At 34.7% G+C, this 21,850-nt stretch overlaps 1 protein-coding gene across 1 annotated transcript in view; it reads left to right on the top strand.

The window, feature by feature from the left end:
- The window catches only part of LOC120635399 (major facilitator superfamily domain-containing protein 6-A), a 34,677-nt gene extending 20,884 nt beyond the window's left edge, over positions 1-13,793 (top strand). The window contains exons 3-10 of the mRNA XM_039906407.1: positions 1,902-2,529; positions 3,157-3,347; positions 4,350-4,486; positions 6,197-6,312; positions 9,107-9,225; positions 10,700-10,826; positions 12,753-12,899; positions 13,629-13,793. Coding sequence (XP_039762341.1) covers positions 1,902-2,529; positions 3,157-3,347; positions 4,350-4,486; positions 6,197-6,312; positions 9,107-9,225; positions 10,700-10,826; positions 12,753-12,899; positions 13,629-13,756 — 1,593 coding nt within the window. The 3' untranslated portion in view covers positions 13,757-13,793. The remainder of the gene's footprint in view (positions 1-1,901; positions 2,530-3,156; positions 3,348-4,349; positions 4,487-6,196; positions 6,313-9,106; positions 9,226-10,699; positions 10,827-12,752; positions 12,900-13,628) is intronic.
- Positions 13,794-21,850: the final 8,057 nt, after the last annotated feature.

The raw sequence follows: 21,850 nt of genomic DNA, 5'->3' as shown, positions 1-21,850 counted from the left end.
GTGCGTACATTTTAACACGTAAAACAAACCCCATAATCATATCTTAGTTTTCAATAGTTTTAGTATCTCTTATTATAGCATAAAATATTATAAACTCAAACATATGACACACTTTCAACTAACTCTCAAGAGATAATTACTTCAATATTTCCTTGCCATTTTATATGACATACGTTTTTGATCTGGGTTCATGGCATTTTGGATTCCTACTCCGACTTATAATATCGACCACAGATTATGCATAGTTTTGAATAGTGTGAACGAAGATACCTTTTTTTTGTACCTCTTTTTTTCCCGCCATTTTATATGACCTTCCTTTGTGACTTGTTATTTTGAATTCCTTTTCCGACTTTTCCTACTTCTATCGAGTACGCATAATTTTGACCTACCTGAACGAAAGATACCCTTTTTTTTATATCTCTTTGTTTCCCGCCAATTTGTATGATCTTCAATTTTGACTTGTCATTTTGAATTCCTTGTCCAACTTATATCGTACACAGATAGTGCATAATTTAGATTAGTCTGAACAAAGATACCTTTTCTCTGTACAGTTTTTTCCCGCCATTTTATATGACCTTCCTTTTTGACCTGTCATTTTGAATTCCTTCTCCAACTTATATAGACCACAGATAATGCATAATTTTGGCCAGTCTGAAAGAAGATACATTTTCTCTGTACCGTTTTTTCCCGCCATTTTATATGACCTTCCTTTATTGACCTTTCATTTTAAATTCCAACCAATTTATATAGACCACAGATGATCCATAATTTTGATTAGTCTTACCTTTTTTTCTTTAACCAATCGTAAGCACAAACGCAGATTTGCTAACACACGTTAATGCTTTCCTAATGTGATTTGAACCCGTTTTCCTCTGGGTCATGAACTTAATACTATTGAGGTTCCTTGTTTGTAGTAACAATGAAGCCGACGTACTAAGCAGATGGCCTAACTTATGGTGAGTGGAGATCCATCGCCTATGAACAGTGCGACACTTCGCAGGGCATACTAGAAAAACGTCCTTAAAAGCGCCTCGCTGTGTCCATTTACCATTACGCTGCGAATCTTAGGAGGTTAGTTTCAGACATGATGTTTGGATAGAAGCAGGCGTTACTTTGCGGAAATTCATGATATATTATGAAAATTAAGTATCAAAGTAACAACAATTCCGATATATTTACGCATCGCACGCATCAGAATCTCTCAAAAAGGATATTTTTTGCAGTTTTTGCCCGAGATTCCAATATAAATGAATCCTAGCTATATACTAAGCTGTATACTAAATTTCATGAAAATCGTTGGAGACGATTCCGAGATTCCAATTATTGCTCGATTAAAGATATAAGATAAGATTAAAAATTCTAAAGATTGTTAAACTTTAAAATTATGTTGGAAAAGAGCAACCGCTGAGTTTCTTGGCTTCTTCTCGGTAGAATCTGCCTTCCAAACCAGTGGTAGAGTCACTATACACAGACAGACTTGACGTTTCAAAAGTGCTTATAAATTGGGCCTACTTGAAACGAATGAATTTTGAATTTGAAAATAAAGCTTTATTTGCTATACTCCGCGAAAGGCAGGAGAATCTGTATGGTGTGATTTATAATTTGGTCAATCCTTATACTCCACACCAAACTGATCTTCGGAAATGTACCCTCTACGCACGTTTCGCTCCGAAACCGGAGCATCCTCAGGAGATGTTGACTTTACAATGAATAATTGTTAAGAACTTAACGAAGAGTTATAAGGATTGAAGAAATTATAAATTACACCACGCAGATTCTCCTGCTTTTCGCGGACTATAGCAAATTAAGCTTAATTTTCATAATGAGAGATGAATGCTTTCAAACAAACGAACTTACAAACTCCTTAGTTACTAGTATAGACATTGTTTTTTTTTTTTCAGAACCGAAGAAAATTCGTCTTTATGATGCTTATACTGATCATGTCTGGGGCGTATTGCTGTCTATGGTTTTTGCCGATGCCCGATGAACCCGAAACCGCGGAACCTATATTGGAATCAGTGTATCAACTGAATGACACAGTTTACGTCAAAGAATATACAAACAACACAGACGCCATCTTGGAAAAGTACTCATGCCATTGGAACTGCACAAGGGACGAAAAATTTCAAGTCTACCTCACAAACACGACGTATATAAACACAGTGTATGTAGATCACGAGGGAAATATATCTTGCTCGCTCTTACACATGCAATCGGATGACGTGCGTGAGGGAGACATCACTTGTTTACCAATGAAGGATTGCAATTTGCTGTGCTACGACGAAACGTTGTTGAAAGATATGGACAGTTTTAATAGGAGTGAAAGAGACAGTGGTGTTTCGAATGGCAGTAGTTCAGATGTGTTAGAAAAGGATGGAGATAAGATGTCGAATACGGATGCAGTGGAAATCGATGGTAGTTTTTATACGACGTTCACTTTTTGGGCTTTCGTGGTTCTTATGTGCGTCGGCACTGTCGCCTTTAACGTTGCTAACTGTATAGGAGATGCGGTTTGCTTCGATGTGTTGGGTGAGTTTATAGAATCCCATTTCTGAAATCACATAACAGTTCCCTTAGTACAAGATCCATTCGCTCGCAATCGACGATTCGTTTTCGAGTACTACTGTGTATCGTCAAAGTACAATGGACCTTATTACACTCGACAAATTACAACGACAATAACGCGTTCCCGTTATAGTATAAAGGACTACGTTAACGAAAAAAAAGCTTGGGTGTGTTTTAATAAATATAACCAAGATAAATAAGATAAATATTACTGCGAATGCATTTTAAAATGAATTTTAAATTTTTACCTGGTTAGTGCAATATACTATATATAATATTGCATTAATATACTATATATTGCACTAACCAGGTCAATCTTAAATATTTTTAAATGACATTGTGAGATGGTGATAACAAAAAAAAAACGGTTAAGTTTGTGTTGTTTTTGTTGGATTTGTAAACTAACTATTAAGCTACGACCTTAGTTTGTCAGTTTACAAATGTTTAAATAAACGTGAGATGGAGCGGACTCCATCTCACGTTTATTTAAACATTTTTATGTAATGTACTCATCAGAAAAATTCCATCTATATGGTTAGGCTATTTGAATAAAGTAATATTGGACTTTGACCTTGGAACAAACACTCGTAGGTCCTGAACGAGGGTCGAGGTACGGGTCCCAACGTGCTTGGGGAACAGCTGGGTACGGAGTGACAGCCCTACTAGGAGGTTGGCTTATAGACCTCATGTCGGGAACCTCCCGAAACAAGGACTTCACCCCGGCTTTCATCGTTGCAATCGTAGCTACTGTCATAGACCTGGGAGCTTGTAGACGGCTGAGCGTAAGTATTTTTTTTGTTTAATTGCTCTACAAGTGAAGCCTTTGTCTGCAATCTCAAATGCAGAGCTATTCTGTATCTCAGTTTACAACAAATTTACCAAGCCACGGTGGCAATCGATTATGCATATGATATTCTGGGATCTTCATTGAAGATCTTACTGGATCTACAAGTTAGTGACTGCAATCTCACCCGATGGTGAGTGATCATGAAGCAAAAGTTGCCTTTTGCACGCCTCATAAGCGAAGCGTTGAGGTGGGTATTACTGTCATACGCACACCGAGTTATTCTCCAACTTAAAATGTCGTTTTTTTTAATTCTTTATTGCTTTTATAAGTGAATATAAATAGACAAATGTTGAGAAAAAACACTATTTTTAACTCTCATGATATTTTTAAATCTCTTTTTATTTTTTAAACCAATTAAAAAAAATGTTTAAAAAAGTTCTGTCTTGGACGTCCGTGTGTTTGTATGTGCGGATCCCGCATCTTGTCGTCACGATAACGAGCGAAATACTTCACTTATCGAGTTGGTTTTTTTTTATAGGCTTCAGTATTTTGAGGAATTACATTTAATTATACTTTTCACGCTATAATTAAGTGTAGTTTAATTATTATTTACAAATAATCTCACTTTTATTACGCTTTATTAACGATAAAAAAGCTTGGGTGTAAATTATTGCTCTAACCAGGTTGCTCTTCTAATAATTTAAAATGACATTGTGAGATGGTGATAACAAAAAAAAAAAAACACCCAGCTAAGTTTGTTGTGGGCTTCTTCTTAGACCAGGACGCGTTTGGAACCCTCGTAGCTTTAGTTTTAAGTTTACGAATGTGGTTATCGCCATCAATCTCACTACCGTGTGGTTCTTATGTACGCATCAAAAGTGCCACCTGTGGGCCTACTTGAATAAAGATATTTTTGACTAAAAAAAAAAAAAAAAATTGTAATGAATGAGATTATGTGGCGGGCACTTTTCGATTTTCCAACTGTTTTGTTTTACAGCTACCATCGCTGTCAAGTCCAGACGACGCTGGTAAAGCGTTGAGGGACGTTCTTCGTATACCACGGGTGCTCGTGTTCATAACTTTTGCAGTAGTTGTCGGCGTGTTTGACAGCTTTATCATATACTATATGTTTTGGTAAGAATTTGAACTTGTATATAAATATACTATGACAATACACACATCGCCATCTAGCCCCAAAGTAAGCGTAGCTTGTGTTATGGGTACTAAGATGAGTGATGAATATTTTTATGAATAATATACATAAAACCTTAGAATATAAATGTGAACACACAAACGCTGAAAAACATTCATGCTCATCACACAAACATTTTCCAGTTGTGGGAATCGAACCCACGGCCTTGGACTCAGAAAGCAGGGTCGCTGCTCACTGCGCCAGTCGGTCGTCGATCATTCCTGAAGATCTGTTTAGTGTGGAGTATAAGGATTGAAGAAATTATAAATCACACCATACAGATTCTCCTGCCTTTCGCGGAGTATAGCAAATTAAGCTTCATTTTCAAATTCAAAATTCATTCGTTTCCAGCAGGCCCAATTTATAAACACTTTTGAAACGTCAAGTCTGTCTGTGTAGTGACTCTACCACCGGTTCGGAAGGCAGATTCTACCGAGAAGAAGCCAAGAAACTCAGCGGTTGCTCTTTTCCAACATCATTTTAAAGTTTAACAATCTTTAGAATTTTTAATCTTATCTTATATCTTTAAACGAGCAATTCTTGTATATATATAATTGGAATCTCGGAATCGGCTCCAAAGATTTTCATGAAATTTAGTATACAGGGGGTTACGGGGTGATAAAACGATCTAGCTAGGATTCATTTATTTTGGAATCTCGGGCAAAAACTGCAAAAAATATCCTTTTTGAGAGATTCTGATTCTCTAAGTATATCGGAATGTCGGAATTGTTGTTTCTTTAAAGTTGTATAAAACAGACTGCGACAGCATACGAATATTTTTTTATCAAATTCACATTAAAATTTCCTTTATTCATGTAGGCCTATCACAGGCACTTATGAAGCGTTGATACATATATGTTTACATAATTGTCAGGGGATGGTGATAACTTCGTTCGCCATCTTAAACCTAAAGCTACGAGGGTTCCAAACGCGCCCTGGTCTAAGAACTGCCCACAACAAACTTAGCGGTATTTTTTTTGTTATCACCATCTCACAGTAAATTTGTATTAAGCTATGAAGCTAGAGCAATTCACACCCAAGCTTTTTTATCGTTCAAGTAATCCTTAATATTATAATAAGATTTTTCTGTAAGCCTCCGTTTTATATAAACTTCGAACTTATTGAGTGTCATCTCAAAGATTTCATTTGTTATAAAATAATATAAAATTGCCCTTGAATGAATTTGTAATTCTGTGTAGCCTAGTAAACTGCACAACGAGTTTATTTTTGCTTCTAACATTAATATTGTAACAGTCCATTTTCTTTTTAAATTTTGTTATATTTTTATGGATTAACGTCATTATTTTAACTACTTTAAATGTATCCCTTGGTGGCTCTGAAACGTAGTCGCTAACTATGGGAGACATCTCAAAGATTTCAAAGAAAGTCTAGGTCGTCTTATTCGCGGACGAAGTCGCTCGGGTCCGCTAGTATGTTTAATGTTTCATAATAAATTCAAATTCATTTATTTAAAGTAGGCCTACTTTATAAGTTGAAACGTCAAGTATGTATTTTTGCAGTGACTCTACCACCGGTTCCGAAAGCAGATTCTACCGAGAAGAAGCCGGCAAGAAACTCAGTAGTTGCTCTTCTCCAACATCAACATTTACAATCATTTTGTAAATATTTACTAATGATTGTCCACTCCTCAGGTTTTTGGAAGAGCTGGCAGAGACAACTGGCTCTATGGATCAGATTAAACTCATAGAGGGAGTGGTGGTCGCCGCACAGAGTTTCATCGGGGAACTGCTGTTTTTCTTCTTTTCCGGTGAGTTCCAAACATTCCCTTCGCGTAACCTATGTATTCCAGTGTATTCCAGAAGTAGAAGATCTGTTTGTGTAATGTACGCTTTTTATTGTTATAAAATATTAACAACTCTTTTCCAATATCATTTTCGAACTTCCACCAAAAAAATCTATAGTGATACTAAAATAATGAACATTCATCAATTATATATATATATAGCACGTGCATCTTTATTAGAAAATCAATAAACAAATTAATCCACACTAATATCACTTTCACAAAAAAGAAAAATAAAACTCGTCGAGCCGGTTTCCTTACCTTACCTAGAACAAGAACAAATTATGGTAAAAAATCCCTTACCTTTGAAGGCGCCAAATTTTATAATAAAATACCTATACTTATAAAAAATGTAAACTCATTCAATGTATTCAAAACTAAATTAGCTTCTTATATATTAAGTAATACAAATAAATTTAAAGACGAATACATTGAATGAGTAGATAATAGTAAAATTGAATTTAGTTTAGTCTAATGGCGAAGTGTATTAATTTATTATAGAAAACTAAGTTTCCTATGTAAGTGACTCAGGTCTTTTTATGGGAATAAATGTCTTTAAACCTAAACCTATATCAAAGTCAGAGTCAAAGTCAAATATTTCTTTATTCAAATAGGCACATAGATTCTAAACTTCAATGGGGCCCTCAAGTAAATAATTTATCGAACAGGCTTAGTTCTGCTGCCTATGTGGTAAAGAAGATACGCCATATGACCGACGTAGAAACTTCTAGACTGGTATATTTTAGTTACTTTCACAGCATTATGTCATATGGAATTTTACTTTGGGGTAATGCAGCTGATTAGGACTATTATACGTGCTGCAGAAGAGGGCTGTTTGTTCGATCTACAAAATGGGTCCGAGAGAGTCATTGAGAGATAAATTTATATAGTATAGTCAGTACATATTTGAAAATTTAATGTACGTTCATAAAAACATTTCTAAATTTAAGAAAAAATGTGACTGCAATAATTTAAACATTAGAAGTAAGAATAAACTTACAGTGCAATAAACTAGGTTACTTAAAATTCATAATTCGTTTAAAGGAAATTGCATACGATTCTACAATAAACTACCCAATGACATCTTGGAAATGTCTCTTAAAAAGTTCAAAGTTTGTATTAAAGCTTATAGAAAAGTGCTATTATAGTATTAAGGAATACGTAATCGATAAAACAGCTTGGGTGTGAATTATTGCTCTAACCAGGTTGCTCTACTAATAATTTTAAATAACATTGTAAGATGGTGATAACAAAAAAAAACACCCGGCTGAGTTTTTTGCGGGCTTCTTCTTAGACCAGGACGCGTTTGGAACCCTCGTAGCTTAAGTTTTAAGTTTACGAATGTGGTTATCGTTTACCATCTTCCTGTCTGCTTAGTGCATACCCTGTATTCACGCCACTGGCTGTACCACCATGGATACCGAAAATCCGTTATTGTTTTTTTTTTTTTTTAATTTAGGGTAACAGCGCATATGAACTTCTTTATCCCACTAATTATTAATCGAAATTTCCAATCATAATTCGCGTGTTGACATTTCGTAATGGTTTTCAAGGATAAGTTTTTTTTTTTAATTTTTGTTTCGCAATCATTTTTGTTTATTGTTTATTGTTATTAGGTACACAAAACAGGTAATAACTACAAGTAGATCTAAATATAAGTAATAACAAGTTATGTTCTAAGCTACAACCCAAAGTATGTGAACACAACTTGGAATTAAATTAAACAGAAAGTAAAGATAAAATTAAAGTTGAAACAAAAAAGAAACACTTAAATAATAATATATATATTATTTCCCTAAAGATTATGTGGAATTGTGCTTAACAATTTGATTTTTAAAAATATTTATCGTTTTGTTAAAAATGTCAATATTATGATTACTTGATACTAAATCATTATAAAGGCGGCACATGCGAACGATGGGATTGTAAAAGGTAGTATTGTTCTTGTAGACACTTAGGGAAAATGGTTTAAAATATTTTAATCTGGGATTAACGCGAGTATTTATAGTAATGAGCGAGAGCAAGACGGAAGAATCAATTTGGGAGTTAATGAGCTTAAATAAGAAGATCACATGAAAGTATTTTCGACGAAATTGCTAGCTTTGCATCCCAAAGTGTACAAGCCTGTTAATGAGGAATGTACAAGCCTGTAAGTTGTACGTTTTATCCTCTGACATGGTGTAGGAGACCATCTTTATGCCACTTTTGCTCTGAATTTTTGCTCTGAATGGTATAAGCTCATGAGGTTTCGCTTATATAGTAAGACCTATCCGTATCCCTACTTATATTATAAATGTCAATGTAAGTTTGTTTGTTACGCTTTCACGCAAAAACTTCCTAACCGATCCCCGTGAAACTTTGTACACATATTTTTGGAAGTGTTAGAAGTTATATAGGATACCTTTTATCCCGACATTAAGCTCGGTTCCTTTGGGAGACGGGATGAAAGTGTTTGACGATTATACAGCACAACTCCGACAAATTATAACCGATTCAAATAATTATTTTTGTATTTTAGAGGTATGTGTTTTATTTTGCTTAAACTGTGGTTGGAGATAGAAGACAGAACTTCTCAGCGGACAGCAGCAAACCCCTCATTTAAGGCTTAGCGATACTGAATACTGAAAATCTTTTTTAGAACTACAACTAAATTGAACGCCACATCAAAAAAACGAAATCAAACGCAGACGAAGTCGCGGGCAACAGCTAGTTTGAAATAAATGATTAAAATTTTTTTTTTTGTTTTTTTTTTCCTCAGGTAGGATAATAAAACGCTGGGGCTACGGTACCACGCTTACGTTTTGCCTGTTCTGCTACGGCGTGAGATTGGCACTCATCTCTGTCATACAGCATCCTTGGCATCTAGTGTTTATTGAGGTAACGCTGTAATTCGCACGCACACACACACACACACACACAGAAGACATACACTTACATACTTACACACAAAATACACACACACTCGAGGTCAAGATTAACATGTTGCATGTATCCCTCTTTTGTACTTATCTCATTTTATTTTAATTAATATTTTTGAATGTATTTAGATTTTTTGATAAATATCTAGTGAACAGTGGTAAATTTTAGGTTTTGGAGGTGGGCGTGATCACTGTTACGCAGTTTCATACTTTTACAGTGATCATCGTTTCATTCATTAGTGGTTAAGATATGTTATTGTTCACAAATAAATAGATAAATAAATTTCCAATTTTTAAACACACCGTTTGAATTCCTCATTGCATCCAATACATCTCAACATTTAATAAATTTAAAATGCATTGACAAGCTATCGAAACCGACAGGTTTTGAACATGCGACTCTCTCGACATGAGATGACACATTGCTTTTTATAATCTTTAAATTTTTATTAGTGTATTTTTTTTTAAATTTATTGTTCAAAATAAAAGTAACAAATATTTTTCCAACATAATTATCCATCCCCTTAGAAACTATGCGTTTATAGTGGGGATGGCGGGTTCGCAAGTATATATCTTAAAAAAAAAAAAAAAAAAAAATTTATTCATTTACTTAATCTTAATGCAAAAATATTTAGACAATCTTAATCAAACAGTGGCATTTTTGAATTATAATCTAAAAAAATGTCTTTTACAATTACCTACACTTGCAAGGCAAAATCTTAAAACTCATTTCATAACCATCTCCCATCTTTATCGTAATTATATTGTTCGTATAAATATCTTCACCGTAAGCCTACTTAATTAATAAATGTCGGCGGACTGGCGCAGTGGTCAGCGACCCTGCTTTCTGAGCCCAAGGCCGTGGGTTCGATTTCCTCTGGAAAATGTTTGTGTGATGAGCATGAATGTTTTCAGTGTCTGGGTGTTTATATGTATATTCTAAGTATTTATGTATATTATTCATGAAAATATCATCTTAGTACCCATAACACAGGCTACGCTTACTTTGGGGCTAGGTGGCGATGTGTGTATTGTCGTAGTACATTTATTATTTATTTATAAATATACTAAGACAATACACACATATATACATCAAGTCCCAAATAAAAAAAAAAAGTGAGCTATGGGTAACAACATGAATTTTGTTATGAATAATATACATAAATACTTATAGTATACAGATAAACACCCGACACTGAATAAATTCATGTTCATCACACAAACATTTTCCAGCTGTGGGAGTCGAACCCACAGTCTTGATTCTCAAAGCACGATCGCAGCCTACTGCACCAATAGGCAGTAAAAATTCCACTTGAAGGTGTGAAGTGATGTTTTATAACACTCAGCTCACTTCCAATCGGTTTCTATGCGGCACCGTAGCGGAACTCTTAAATATCTCTTTTAAATTAATAATGTTTTATGATTTTCTGCAGTCAATAATGCAGGGGCCCACATACGCGCTCTGCTATTCGGCCATAGTGGGCTACGCAGCGCACGTCGCTCCCGAGGGATATTCCGCTACCGTCCAGGGAATCGTGGCGGGCATGGACGATGGCGTCGGTAAGTTCAAAATAGTCTTACCGTACCGAAACACTAAAGTTAGTGAATGTGCCCCAAACTTAAGAGTTAGTGCCCAAAAGTTAAGATAAGTACCCCAAATTTTGTAAGTTTGCCCCAAAGTTAGGTTAAGTACCCTAAAGTGAGTGTAAGTGCTCTAAAGTTAGTTAATGTGCCCTAAATTTAAGACAAGTGCCCTAAAAAAAAAAGGTATATTTCGGTAATTAACAAAGTGGCATCAATATATAGCTGAAGCCTTCTTTTAAGAGTAGTATTACTAACCCTGTGTCAGAAGATTCGGCTCTTCCATTACAATTAAAATAAACTTAACAAAATACATTAAAATGAAGGTAGGTAAACAAACACAACAAGAGATACAATGATATACACAAGGACAGACATGTTATAAATAAATTTAGATGATAATAAAAAATTACAACCTATAATATACAAAATAAGTATGCATGTTTCTGTGTATTTTTGTGTGTGTGTGTGTGTGTATGTGTGTATGTTTGTGTGTGCGTGATCAAAGTTTGTGCCCTAAAGGTAGAATAGACCCCAAAGTTAGTGAAACTGCCCAAAGTTAAGGTACTTGCCCCAAAGTTTAATTGTTCCCAGAGTTATTTTACGTGTCACAAAATTAGTGAATGTAGTACAAGGTTGGAAAGCTCGCTGTAAAGCCTCGAAGTATACAACGGTAACCTACACACTTAACCAAGGTACAGGTAACGTAGAGGCCCACATACGTGCTGTGCTATTCTGTCGTAAAAGGCTATGCGGTTCACGTCGCGCTTGAAGGATACTCCGCTATCGTGTAGATTCGATCGTGGCGGGAATAGACTATGTCGACCTTAATGAAAATACAAAAGCTCTATAATTAAGGGAAAAGCCCTTGAGTTAGTGTAATTGCCCCCAAAGTTAGTTTAAGTGCTCCGAAGTAAGTTTATGTGCCCCAAAGTTATAGTATGTGCCCTTTAGTGGGTGCACAAAAGCAAGTTTATGTGCCAGGAAGTTCTAGACAACACATCAACTGCGTCTTAAATACCCTTAGATTAAAAGTGGTACAAGGTTCAACATGAAATTCCAGTTTATGTAAGTATCAGCAAATTATGTAGATGCCCCCAAAGTTAGTTTAAATGCTCCGAAGTAAGTTTATGAGCCCCATATTTATAATATATGTCTTAATGTTAGCGTAAGTGTAACAAAGCAAGTTGAGGTGCCAGAAAGTTCTAGACGACACATAAACTAGATCTTAAAACCCTGTAGTTAAGACTAAAAGTGGTATAAGGTTAAATGAATAATACGAATATAAATTACCTTAAGCAAAGTCATTTTCATTCATTTGAAAAGAGCAACTACTGAGTATCTTGCCAGCTTATATCGGTAGAATTTGCTTTCCGAACCAGTTTGACGGCCGATTGGCGCAGTTGGCAGCGACCCTGCTTTCTGAGTCCAAGTCCGTGGGTTCGATTCCCACAACTGGAAAATGTTTGTGTGATGAACATTAATGTTTTTCAGTGTCTGGGTGTTTATATGTATATCATAAGTATTTATGTACATTATTCATAAAAATATTCATCAGTTATCTCAGTACCAATAACACAAGCTACGCTTACTTTGGGGCTAGGTGGCGATGTGTGTATTATGATTTATTTTTAGTTGTAGAGTTTATATCTTTATATATACTATTCTAATTTACGTGTATAAGTCACTGAACTCCCCCTAAACGGCTGGACCGATTTGAATGTTTTTTTTGTATGCATTTGACTGGCACCCTAGATTAGATTCACTTGGTATTATATTTATTTGGCGATGATTTTCCCCCTCTGATGTAATTGCCCCAACGTTGGTAGATTTCTCTCAAAGTTAACGTAGACAATGATGCCCCAAATTTGATGAATTTGCCCCATTTTTTTTTTCTGTTTAAAGGTTTCGCGCTCGGCTCCCTGGTAGGGGGGCAGCTGTACAGCCGCGCTGGTGGCAGGGGCTCGTTTAGGATCTTCGCGGGCATGGCGCTAGTAGCTTCCGGGGTACACGCGTTACTGTTCGCGACAGTCACCAGGAACGATAAAGATGGTAAATTGTATATTTAAACCCCGATACTAAAAGTCGGCTATGAAATATAAAAACGGGCAGGTATTTTCAGAGTTACGGTTTTAACCTCTTCAGCAATGTTCTCGAATTCCACCCCGTTATAAGTATTCTTGTCAACCTAACCTATATACTAATTTTTATGACTTTTGTACCCTATTTGGGGTGTAACTCAAAAATATGTAACCATCTTCGATAATCGGGTTATCAAATACAAAACATTATTTAATCGTACTTGTATTTCCCAAATTTAGCGTGTTCTAATAAATAAAATTCATCCCCTGTGTTAGGGATGAAATTTTTAAAAATCCTGAAACATTAATTTATTTGGTAGGTTATTTCTGTTTGTACGTCTCTTATTTTTTTGCAATTATTATAATAATATAAAAAAATTAAACGTTTATTGTTATGTTACGTTTCAACAATTATATTGTAAACTTAACCATAGTATATGACTTTTAAATTTCACCCCAAAGAGGGTTCTTGCTAGTGAAGATATGCAAGAATTAAAAAAAAAAGTCAAGTCCGTCTCGTGGTAGTTACTGAGATTATTGTTTCGAAGAAACAAAAATACAAACTCTATAAGTATATAGCATAGAGTTTGTATTTTTGTTTTATTTTTATTTGTAGTTTGTGTTGCTATATATAAGATAGATACACGTAGGATTCATTACTAAATTTCCACATGACAATGTATATTTTTTTAATTCACAGAACAAAAACAAGCGGAAATAGCACTACCGGAAGTCGAGAAAATGCTACCGGATGAGGCTAGCAACGCCATCTATCGGCCGACGGTGGTACCAATCGCTGCGGAAAAACAGAAAAATGGTGACAGATAACATCAGAAATCTATTGCCTTTATCTATTGCAGGTTTGCTGTTTTTATGAAACAAATATATATAAATATATATATATATATATAATAGCTATGGTCGTCTGTTTATCTCGCAGGAACTTATAAAATAGATCGATCGATTAGTATCGTTTCTATACTTTAGAGAATTGGGGAAATCCGAAGAGCAGTCGAAATATAAAAAATTCTAAATTGTTTATTTGGTTTAAGAATTTACGGTTCGGATAGTTTTCAATAGATGGCACTATTTAAGTTGACTTGGTCTTTACAACTATTGACGGTCGACTCCAAGGCCGTGGGTTCGATTCCCACAGATGGAAAATGTTTGTGCGTCGAACATGAATGTTTTTCAGTGTCTGGGTGTTTATATGTATATTATAAGTGTTTATGTGTATTGTATTCATAAAAATATTCATCAGCTATCTCAGTACCCATAACACAAGCTACGCTTACTTTGGGGCTAGACGGCGATGGGGGCATTGTCTTTTCTCTTCTTATTAAAATATAATTAAAGTTGTGTTAAAATCTCGATTTAAGTTCTGCGAGCACTAACATACGGTAGCGGATTTATATATATATATTTATATATATAGATATTAAAAATCGCTCGGCAAAGTCAAATAAACGAATTATTGCATGACGTTATATCTAGATATCTAGAACGCAGTGCCAACTTTCGTGACGGGAGCTTTTATAGTTAACATGTTTTGTGATATAACTTGATGCCATAAGATACTATAGTTAACTTTTGGCCACTAACAATATTTTAATATTAACATTAAAAAATATATAAATGAAGATATATTTTTTAGTATATAAATAAATGTTTCGAACGGTGCACTTCATACGTGCACAAAAGCGCTGCATACCCTTACATTTTCATATAACTGAAAACGGAGGAGAATTTTGCCATATTATGGCATTTTACTTTTTTATGCTTACCCTGGTAGTTCTCAAAACGACGGCCGACTGGCGCAGTGGGCGGCGACCCTGCTTTCTGGGTCCAAGGACGTGGGCTCGATTCCCACAACTGTAAAATGTTTGTGTGACGAACATAAATGTTTTTCGGTGTAATTTCGGTACGCCCCGGCACGCACCTAACTTTTCGGAGCTATGTACGTTTTAACCAATCGTAGCATATCGTCTGCTTTAACGGCGAAGGAAAACATCGTGAGGAGAACTGCACGCCTGAGAGGTCTAAATATTTTTGGTGGTCAGAAAATCATCCTTTATACTAAAACAAAGTTTAAAAGTTATTTTTAAACTGTTATATATTTAATTATAGGAAACGGTTAGATGAGCTAGCTAGCAAATGTGGATTCACTTTCGGTCTCTCGCATATTGGGACACTAAAGCGTCGAAGTAAAATGAACCTCAAGTCATTAGTTTTATGTCCGTTTTCACTAAACTTAGGAATCGCCTTTATCGGAAGCCTAGTTATTTAGGTGAATCCTAGAGAGAAACAAAACGTTTCACGAAGTCTTATGTGATGTCTAACGACGTTAGGAGCCGTTTAAAGTTATGAAACCGATTCATCGGATCGCAAAGTTTCAGGACTGCCACTTGACAGAGGAATAAAAAAAAACGTGTGTGTACTTACGTACAAGTGTTAGAAGTTATAATTCTTTGGCGTAACAAGACAGAAATCTTCTCATACATTTTATCTTTCGCCTTATTCTACGCTTGTAGAAGAAAAACTACACTAACAATAGAAAAAAGGTATTGTTTGAATTATTGAAAGTCAACTGTCAAACCTTTTTTAGAAAAACTAAAATGTTTATTATAGCTAACTTCATGGTGTCGCTTTTTGTGACGGTGTGTGAGCGCATCGTTAAAATTTACTCTCACCATTTTTCCCTAATGCGCCATAAGAAGTATAACTTCAAAAATGATTTTTGAAGTTATACTTCTTTAGCGGCATTAGGAAAAATCATGTTTTTGTGTCACAAAATGCACGCGCACACGTTTACACGATTTGAACAGGATGAAGGTAGTTCCGAGTGAGGAATACATCGTTCGCCAGCTCACTTTTTACGACGCGCGCGCACACCGTCACAAAAAACCGACACCCTGAAGTTAGCTATAGTCGACATTTTAGTTTTTCAGAAAAAGGTTTGACAGTGTACACTTTCAATTGTCAAAGTCTGCGGGCTCATTCCGGTGATTTAATTGAATCAATTGTACAAAAATTTAAAATTTTAATGTCCAGTGAAACTCGGTGGTCCGATAATTAGATAAAGCATTATAATAAAACTTTCAACGTATTAAATACCTTTTTTCTATTATTAGCGTCGTTTTCTCTACAAACGTAGAATAAGGCGTAAGTTTAAATTTATGAATAGATTTTTATCTTGTTCCGCCAAAGAAGTATAACTTCTAACGCGTGTATACTCACGTTCTTTTTTAAATAACCTTTAATCCATAAGAACAATGTGATATTACAAAAACAATATATCACCCCTTGTGGCAAGAACCATAGATAAGTTAGTTTACATGTAAACTCATGCGTTGCCTAGTGAAAATCGAATGGTGAAAGGTAAAGGCTTAGGAATCTTCTTCGTTTAGGTGTTATACTTAGGCATCGTTTGTGAAAACGGGCATAAGGCGTTTAGAAACCGATAAGGGGTACGGGTTTAATAGAACTGCCATACCCCTAACAGATTAGGGGTATGGCATATGCTACCATCTGAGACTGCATCATCACTTACCACCAGGTGAAATCGCAGTCAAACGCTAACTTGTAGAAGATAAAAAGAAACAAGTATTGCGTACTTTGAAATTACGTACCAGGGTTACAGAAGTATTGAGGAAATTGTACGTAATGTTTAATACGTAATTTTAAATATTTTAATGTAAGTGTCGTAACTAAGTACCAAATAAATGAATTGAATGTGTTCCATTTAACATAACCACTGTAGCACTAGGAATTTCTCTAGGGGGCGTTCATAAAATACGTGAGATTTTTAGGGGGGGGGGGGGGGGGGTTATTTTAATCTCATCGTCCCGGCAAATATCACGCAATTTTTTTTTCTGATTGAACCAATAAAATCGTTTAGATGCAATCTTTGACTAGACTTTTAGACTTCGACGCTACACATCTACTGACTGTTAAAGAACCATATCTGTTGTGAACCATTTTTTTTTTTCTTTTTACAATAACAATCCAACGCGTTTACGTAAGAAACCCACATTTAGAAAAATCTCATGCGAGATTGGGGGATGGGGGAGGGGGTTGAATAAAACCTCACGACATCTCACCAGGGGGGGAGGGCGGTACTGAAAATTTTAAAAACACCTCACGTAATTTATGTACGCCCCTTTACGCGATAGATGCTTTATATAAGTGCTATATCGGTTGTACAAAAGTCATTAAACTAAACCATATTGACAAGTCCAAAGTCGATACTTTATTTATTGAAATATAAATGTTAAAAGCTAGAAATTTTTGATGCCTAGCATACAATTTAAAGTGGGTATAAGTACTCACATTCCACTTGGCCGGGTATTATTTTTGTTATCACCATCTCTAAGTGTAATTTATAACCAATTTGCTATCCTGTAAGGTTTGGTAGTTCGCGAGATTAGAGTGTTCAAATATACAAAAAAAAAAAAGTTTTTTTAAATATAGACTAAGAATCCAGAGGCTTTTTATCCAAATAAATAAATAAATAATAAAAAATATAAGAAGACGTTAGGAAAGTCAGCTAAATATTTAGTGCTACAGGTATACAGTGACTTTTTTTAGTCTGGCATCATAGTCCCCAGTTAAAAAAAAATAAGAAAATCCAATTAAAAGTGTGGTGTATAAAGGAGCACCCTATATCGAGTGTAAGCGGCGCGATGCGGTGGCGGTTTCGATTCAATCAATTGCGGTGCTTTCGTTTGAATATTCGAATGTATATCTTATTTCATCAGCTGCTCTCCAATTTCTTAATGCAGAAATGATTGTTTAAATTTTCTATCAATGGTGTAACTTCAATTATTTTGAATATTCCGGAAGTGCATTGCAAGAAAAATAAAAACGTATTGAAGACATAATAAAGACAATATTAAGAAATATAAACTGATGTTTTGGTGTATTCTTATACATCCTGAGTCGAGTGTAAGCTGCGCGGTGAGACGGTATCAATTAAATTACTCTCGGTCGTTAGATGCAGGAGAAAAATAAATCGAATAACTTAATTTGATCAACCCCTTTACTATGCGATATTCTAAATAAGTAACTAAAGTTTACTACACCAGTTAAAAAATTAAAACATTAATTTGGAAGCAGCTGTTCAAATGTAACCTATTCGAATATTTAATTCTGCAGCATGAAATGACCGTGATTGATAACGCCGCCGCACCGCGCCACTCACAGTTGATGTAGGATGCTTCTTATAGCACCCGCTATTAATTTTACTATCTCAATATTTAGTTTTGTCTGTTGTACGAGGAAAATAGTCACTGTGTACGTACATATTTTAATATATATTATATATGTGTATATAAACCTATATATTATATATATACACATTTATTATTAAACTGACTTAATGTGCCATTTATATATAAGTTTGAGGCTACGTGTACATGGGCATACATCTCTTTCGCACCCAGGCGGTTGATGCCTTTGTGGGAAAGAGATAGTTATATAACTTAGATCACGAAGAATCCTAAGAAGTAATATAGAATCACAAAAGAAACATCATAATGAGATGACAGAACTTTTCATATAATTACGTTATAATTAAATTATATATTTTGAGTACCTGGCGGCCCTGACTCAGCGGTGAGTTCTCCGATTTTAAGTTGGAGGTCTCGTGTTCGATGGCCGGCAGGGGTTATTTTGGAATTTATAATTACTGAATTTCTTCTGGCCTGGTCTGGTGGAAGGCTTCGGCTGTGGCCACCTACCGAAACACATTTATTACAGCGAGGTTACTATACAATTGATGAATTTTTTAATGACAAGGTTGCTTGGAAGCATCCGGCTCCGCTTTCAGCTCTCACAAGATAGAATAATGAATGTTAAAATGCAAAATGTAAATTATTGATGTTGGAAAAGAGCAACTGCTGAGTTTCTTGCCGGCTTCTTCTCGGTAGAATCTGCCTTCCGAACCGGTGGTAGAATCACTACAAACAGACAGACTTGACGTTTCAAAAGTGCTTATATTAGGCCTACTTGAAATAAATGAATTTTGAATTTTGAATTTTGAAAGACTTGCCGCTAAGCTATTTAGCGGTCCGGTACGATAGAACCCGATTGGGAGTATGGTAAATATGACAATAAATTGAAATTTAATATTATATATCACTAGCGGATCCGCGCGACTTCGTTTGCGAATGAGCCGACTTAAAAAAATAGTCGAATGTTGTCGCGGACTGTTTTGTAGAACTTTAAAGAAACAACAATTCCGAAAATTCCGATGAACTTACTACATACTATTGTCGTCTGGCGTAACGTTTACCGTTCACGCATCAGAATCTCTCAAAAAGTAAATTTTTTGCAGTTTCTGCCCGAAATTCGAGAAATATAAATGAATCCTAGCTAGACAGATGTATTGCCCCTCAAACCCCCTGTATACTAAATTTCATGAAAACCGTTGGAGCCGATTCCGAGATTCCAATTATATATTATATATTATTACTAGCTGTTGCCCGCGACTCCGTCTGCGTTTGATTTTGTTTTTAAAGTATTCAGTATCGCTTAGCCTTAAGTGAGTATTGTAGTATATATACAACGTGACACATATATATATATAACATGTGACAAATAAATTGCAATAAAATAAAATTGGGACTATAATTAAAGATCTAAGCTATCCTATCTCTTAAGTTAGACCAGACTGCTCACGGTGAGCCAATTTTATTTAAAATCGGTTAAGTAGTTTAGGAGTCCATCGCGGACAAACATCGTGACAGAAGATTTATATATATTAAGATATATATATAAATCTCCTGTCACGATGTTTGTCCGCGATGGACTCCTAAACTACTTAACCGATTTCAAATTAAATTGGTACACCGTGAGCAGTCTGGTCCAACTTAAGAGATAGGATAGCTTACCTTTAATTATAGTCGCATATTTTTTTTATTGCAAATTATTTGTCTATAATTAGTTGAGTCACATGTTATATATATATATATATACTACTATACTCATTGAAGGCTTAGCGATACAGAATACTTTAAAAACAAAATCAAACGCAGACGAAGTCGCGGGCAACAGCTATATATATATACAAGAATTGCTCGTTTAAAGATATAAGATAATATCTCAAATGACGTCATCCATTTTGGTCCGAATTTAAGTGTCAAAAACATGTATTTGGTTGCAACTTGTCCGCCTAAGCATTTCTTGATATGTCATTGAAGCTGTAAGAATTGGTGTTATTCGAGTGAACAGAACTGAACTATGTATTTTTAAAAGTCAAAACTTCTTTATATCCGTCGAATGAAACTCGCTTCATCGTCACCGAACGCTTGCCATGGCTATATACGTATGAAATTTCTACTGTGTGTATATGTACGTAGATCTAGGTTTAACTTCTTTTTATTAGACACCTGACGTTGGCTAATCTGTGTAAAGACAGAAGAAAAAAAAACCTATTTTTAATTTTTGGGGTTCGTGTTTTTTTGAAGAAAAATAACCTAAAAATATAAACGTAATTTAATCAATATTAAATAAAAATATATTGTTAATTTTTTTTTTTTTTACTTTGGTAAACGTTTCTGTTTTATTTCAATAAATTTTTCTAGGGAAATAATTAATTACAAACTAAAATAAATATTTACAATTTTTAATTTACAATATAAGCTGTCTAAATTGTTAAATTTACATAAATGCTTCATTCAATCGTTAGTCGGGATTAAAGGCTAGTTGGTAAAGTGGACTAAAGAAATATGTCTAAATCAGTTTGGGTGTTATAATAAAATTTGCTTAGGAAGACTATTCCAAAAAAAGGTAAAGATTTGTAGACACATTTTTTGCTAGACCCGGCCGGCACTTTCTGTCTATTGAATGTTTTTAAAAAAAAAACGCAGATAGTTTAATGCGTATAATAATTTTATCTAAGTCGGCTAAACTAAAGAAGTAGGTGGCAATAAATTCTAAAGAAAGTTATAAAAAACATATATAACATATTATTATGTTTCTAATACCTTTGGTATACTTATATGCGCATGTACACAGAAATACATTTTAAGTAGGATAATACTACGTGTCATTTAGTTTGTATGTAATTCGATGAATATGATTGAAAATATATCTGTTGTACCTAATTAATTTTTAAGTTTTATGCTTTGAATGAGGGAAACTTTAAGTTTTAATGTAGTTACTTCATTTCAATTTATGTGTTGCCTCGAGTATGGTTACTCATATTCTCGTTAACGTGATGTTACGCGATGCAAAACTAATAACAGAAGGAACGAAAAGAAAAAGGAATTTTTCGTTGACGTTTCGTATGTCGAAGTACGTTGAAATTATGGAGGGTAGAGGTAAGGAGAGTCATCTTATATGGGAGAAAAGTTGAAAAAGTGTCCAGTTGTTGCGCTAAATAACAGTTCAAAAATCCTCCACAATGGCGCTGGTGGATGCACAGGGTATGGTATGAATGTAGCAATCGTAGATGAATTGAAGTATGCCGAGTTAAAAAATTTAATGTCATTATCGACTAAAGTAGTTAATTATTGAGAATTTCAACAACTTACGTTGTATAAAATATTGTGGTAAATATAACCTTACTTCCTTGTATCTCCATACTTCCTTGTTTATTTTTCAAGCCTACTCTAACAATATTTATATTTGGCGCTTCTTTTAAGAGTTACCCTGATGCAAATGTGACGCCATCCTAATTTAATACATTTTGACGACACTTTTTCATATACACAGATGACTCTCCTTACCTCTACCCTCCATAGTTGAAATGTAAAGTTACGGGCCTTCTTTGTTGATATTGTTTATGGTAGTTCTTTTTTTAAACCAAAGTCTATTGTACTTTTGGTATTGGTTTTAAAATGTAATGCGAAATACATTTTAAAGTACATATTGATAAAAATACATATTTTAGCTGTAAAAACTTAATATTTAGTAAAATAA

Source organism: Pararge aegeria, chromosome 26 (genome assembly GCF_905163445.1).
Source record: "Pararge aegeria chromosome 26, ilParAegt1.1, whole genome shotgun sequence".
NCBI lineage: Eukaryota > Metazoa > Arthropoda > Insecta > Lepidoptera > Nymphalidae > Pararge > Pararge aegeria.
The sequence above is the reverse complement of the archived record's forward strand: the minus strand, read 5'-3'. Positions and strand labels throughout refer to the sequence as shown.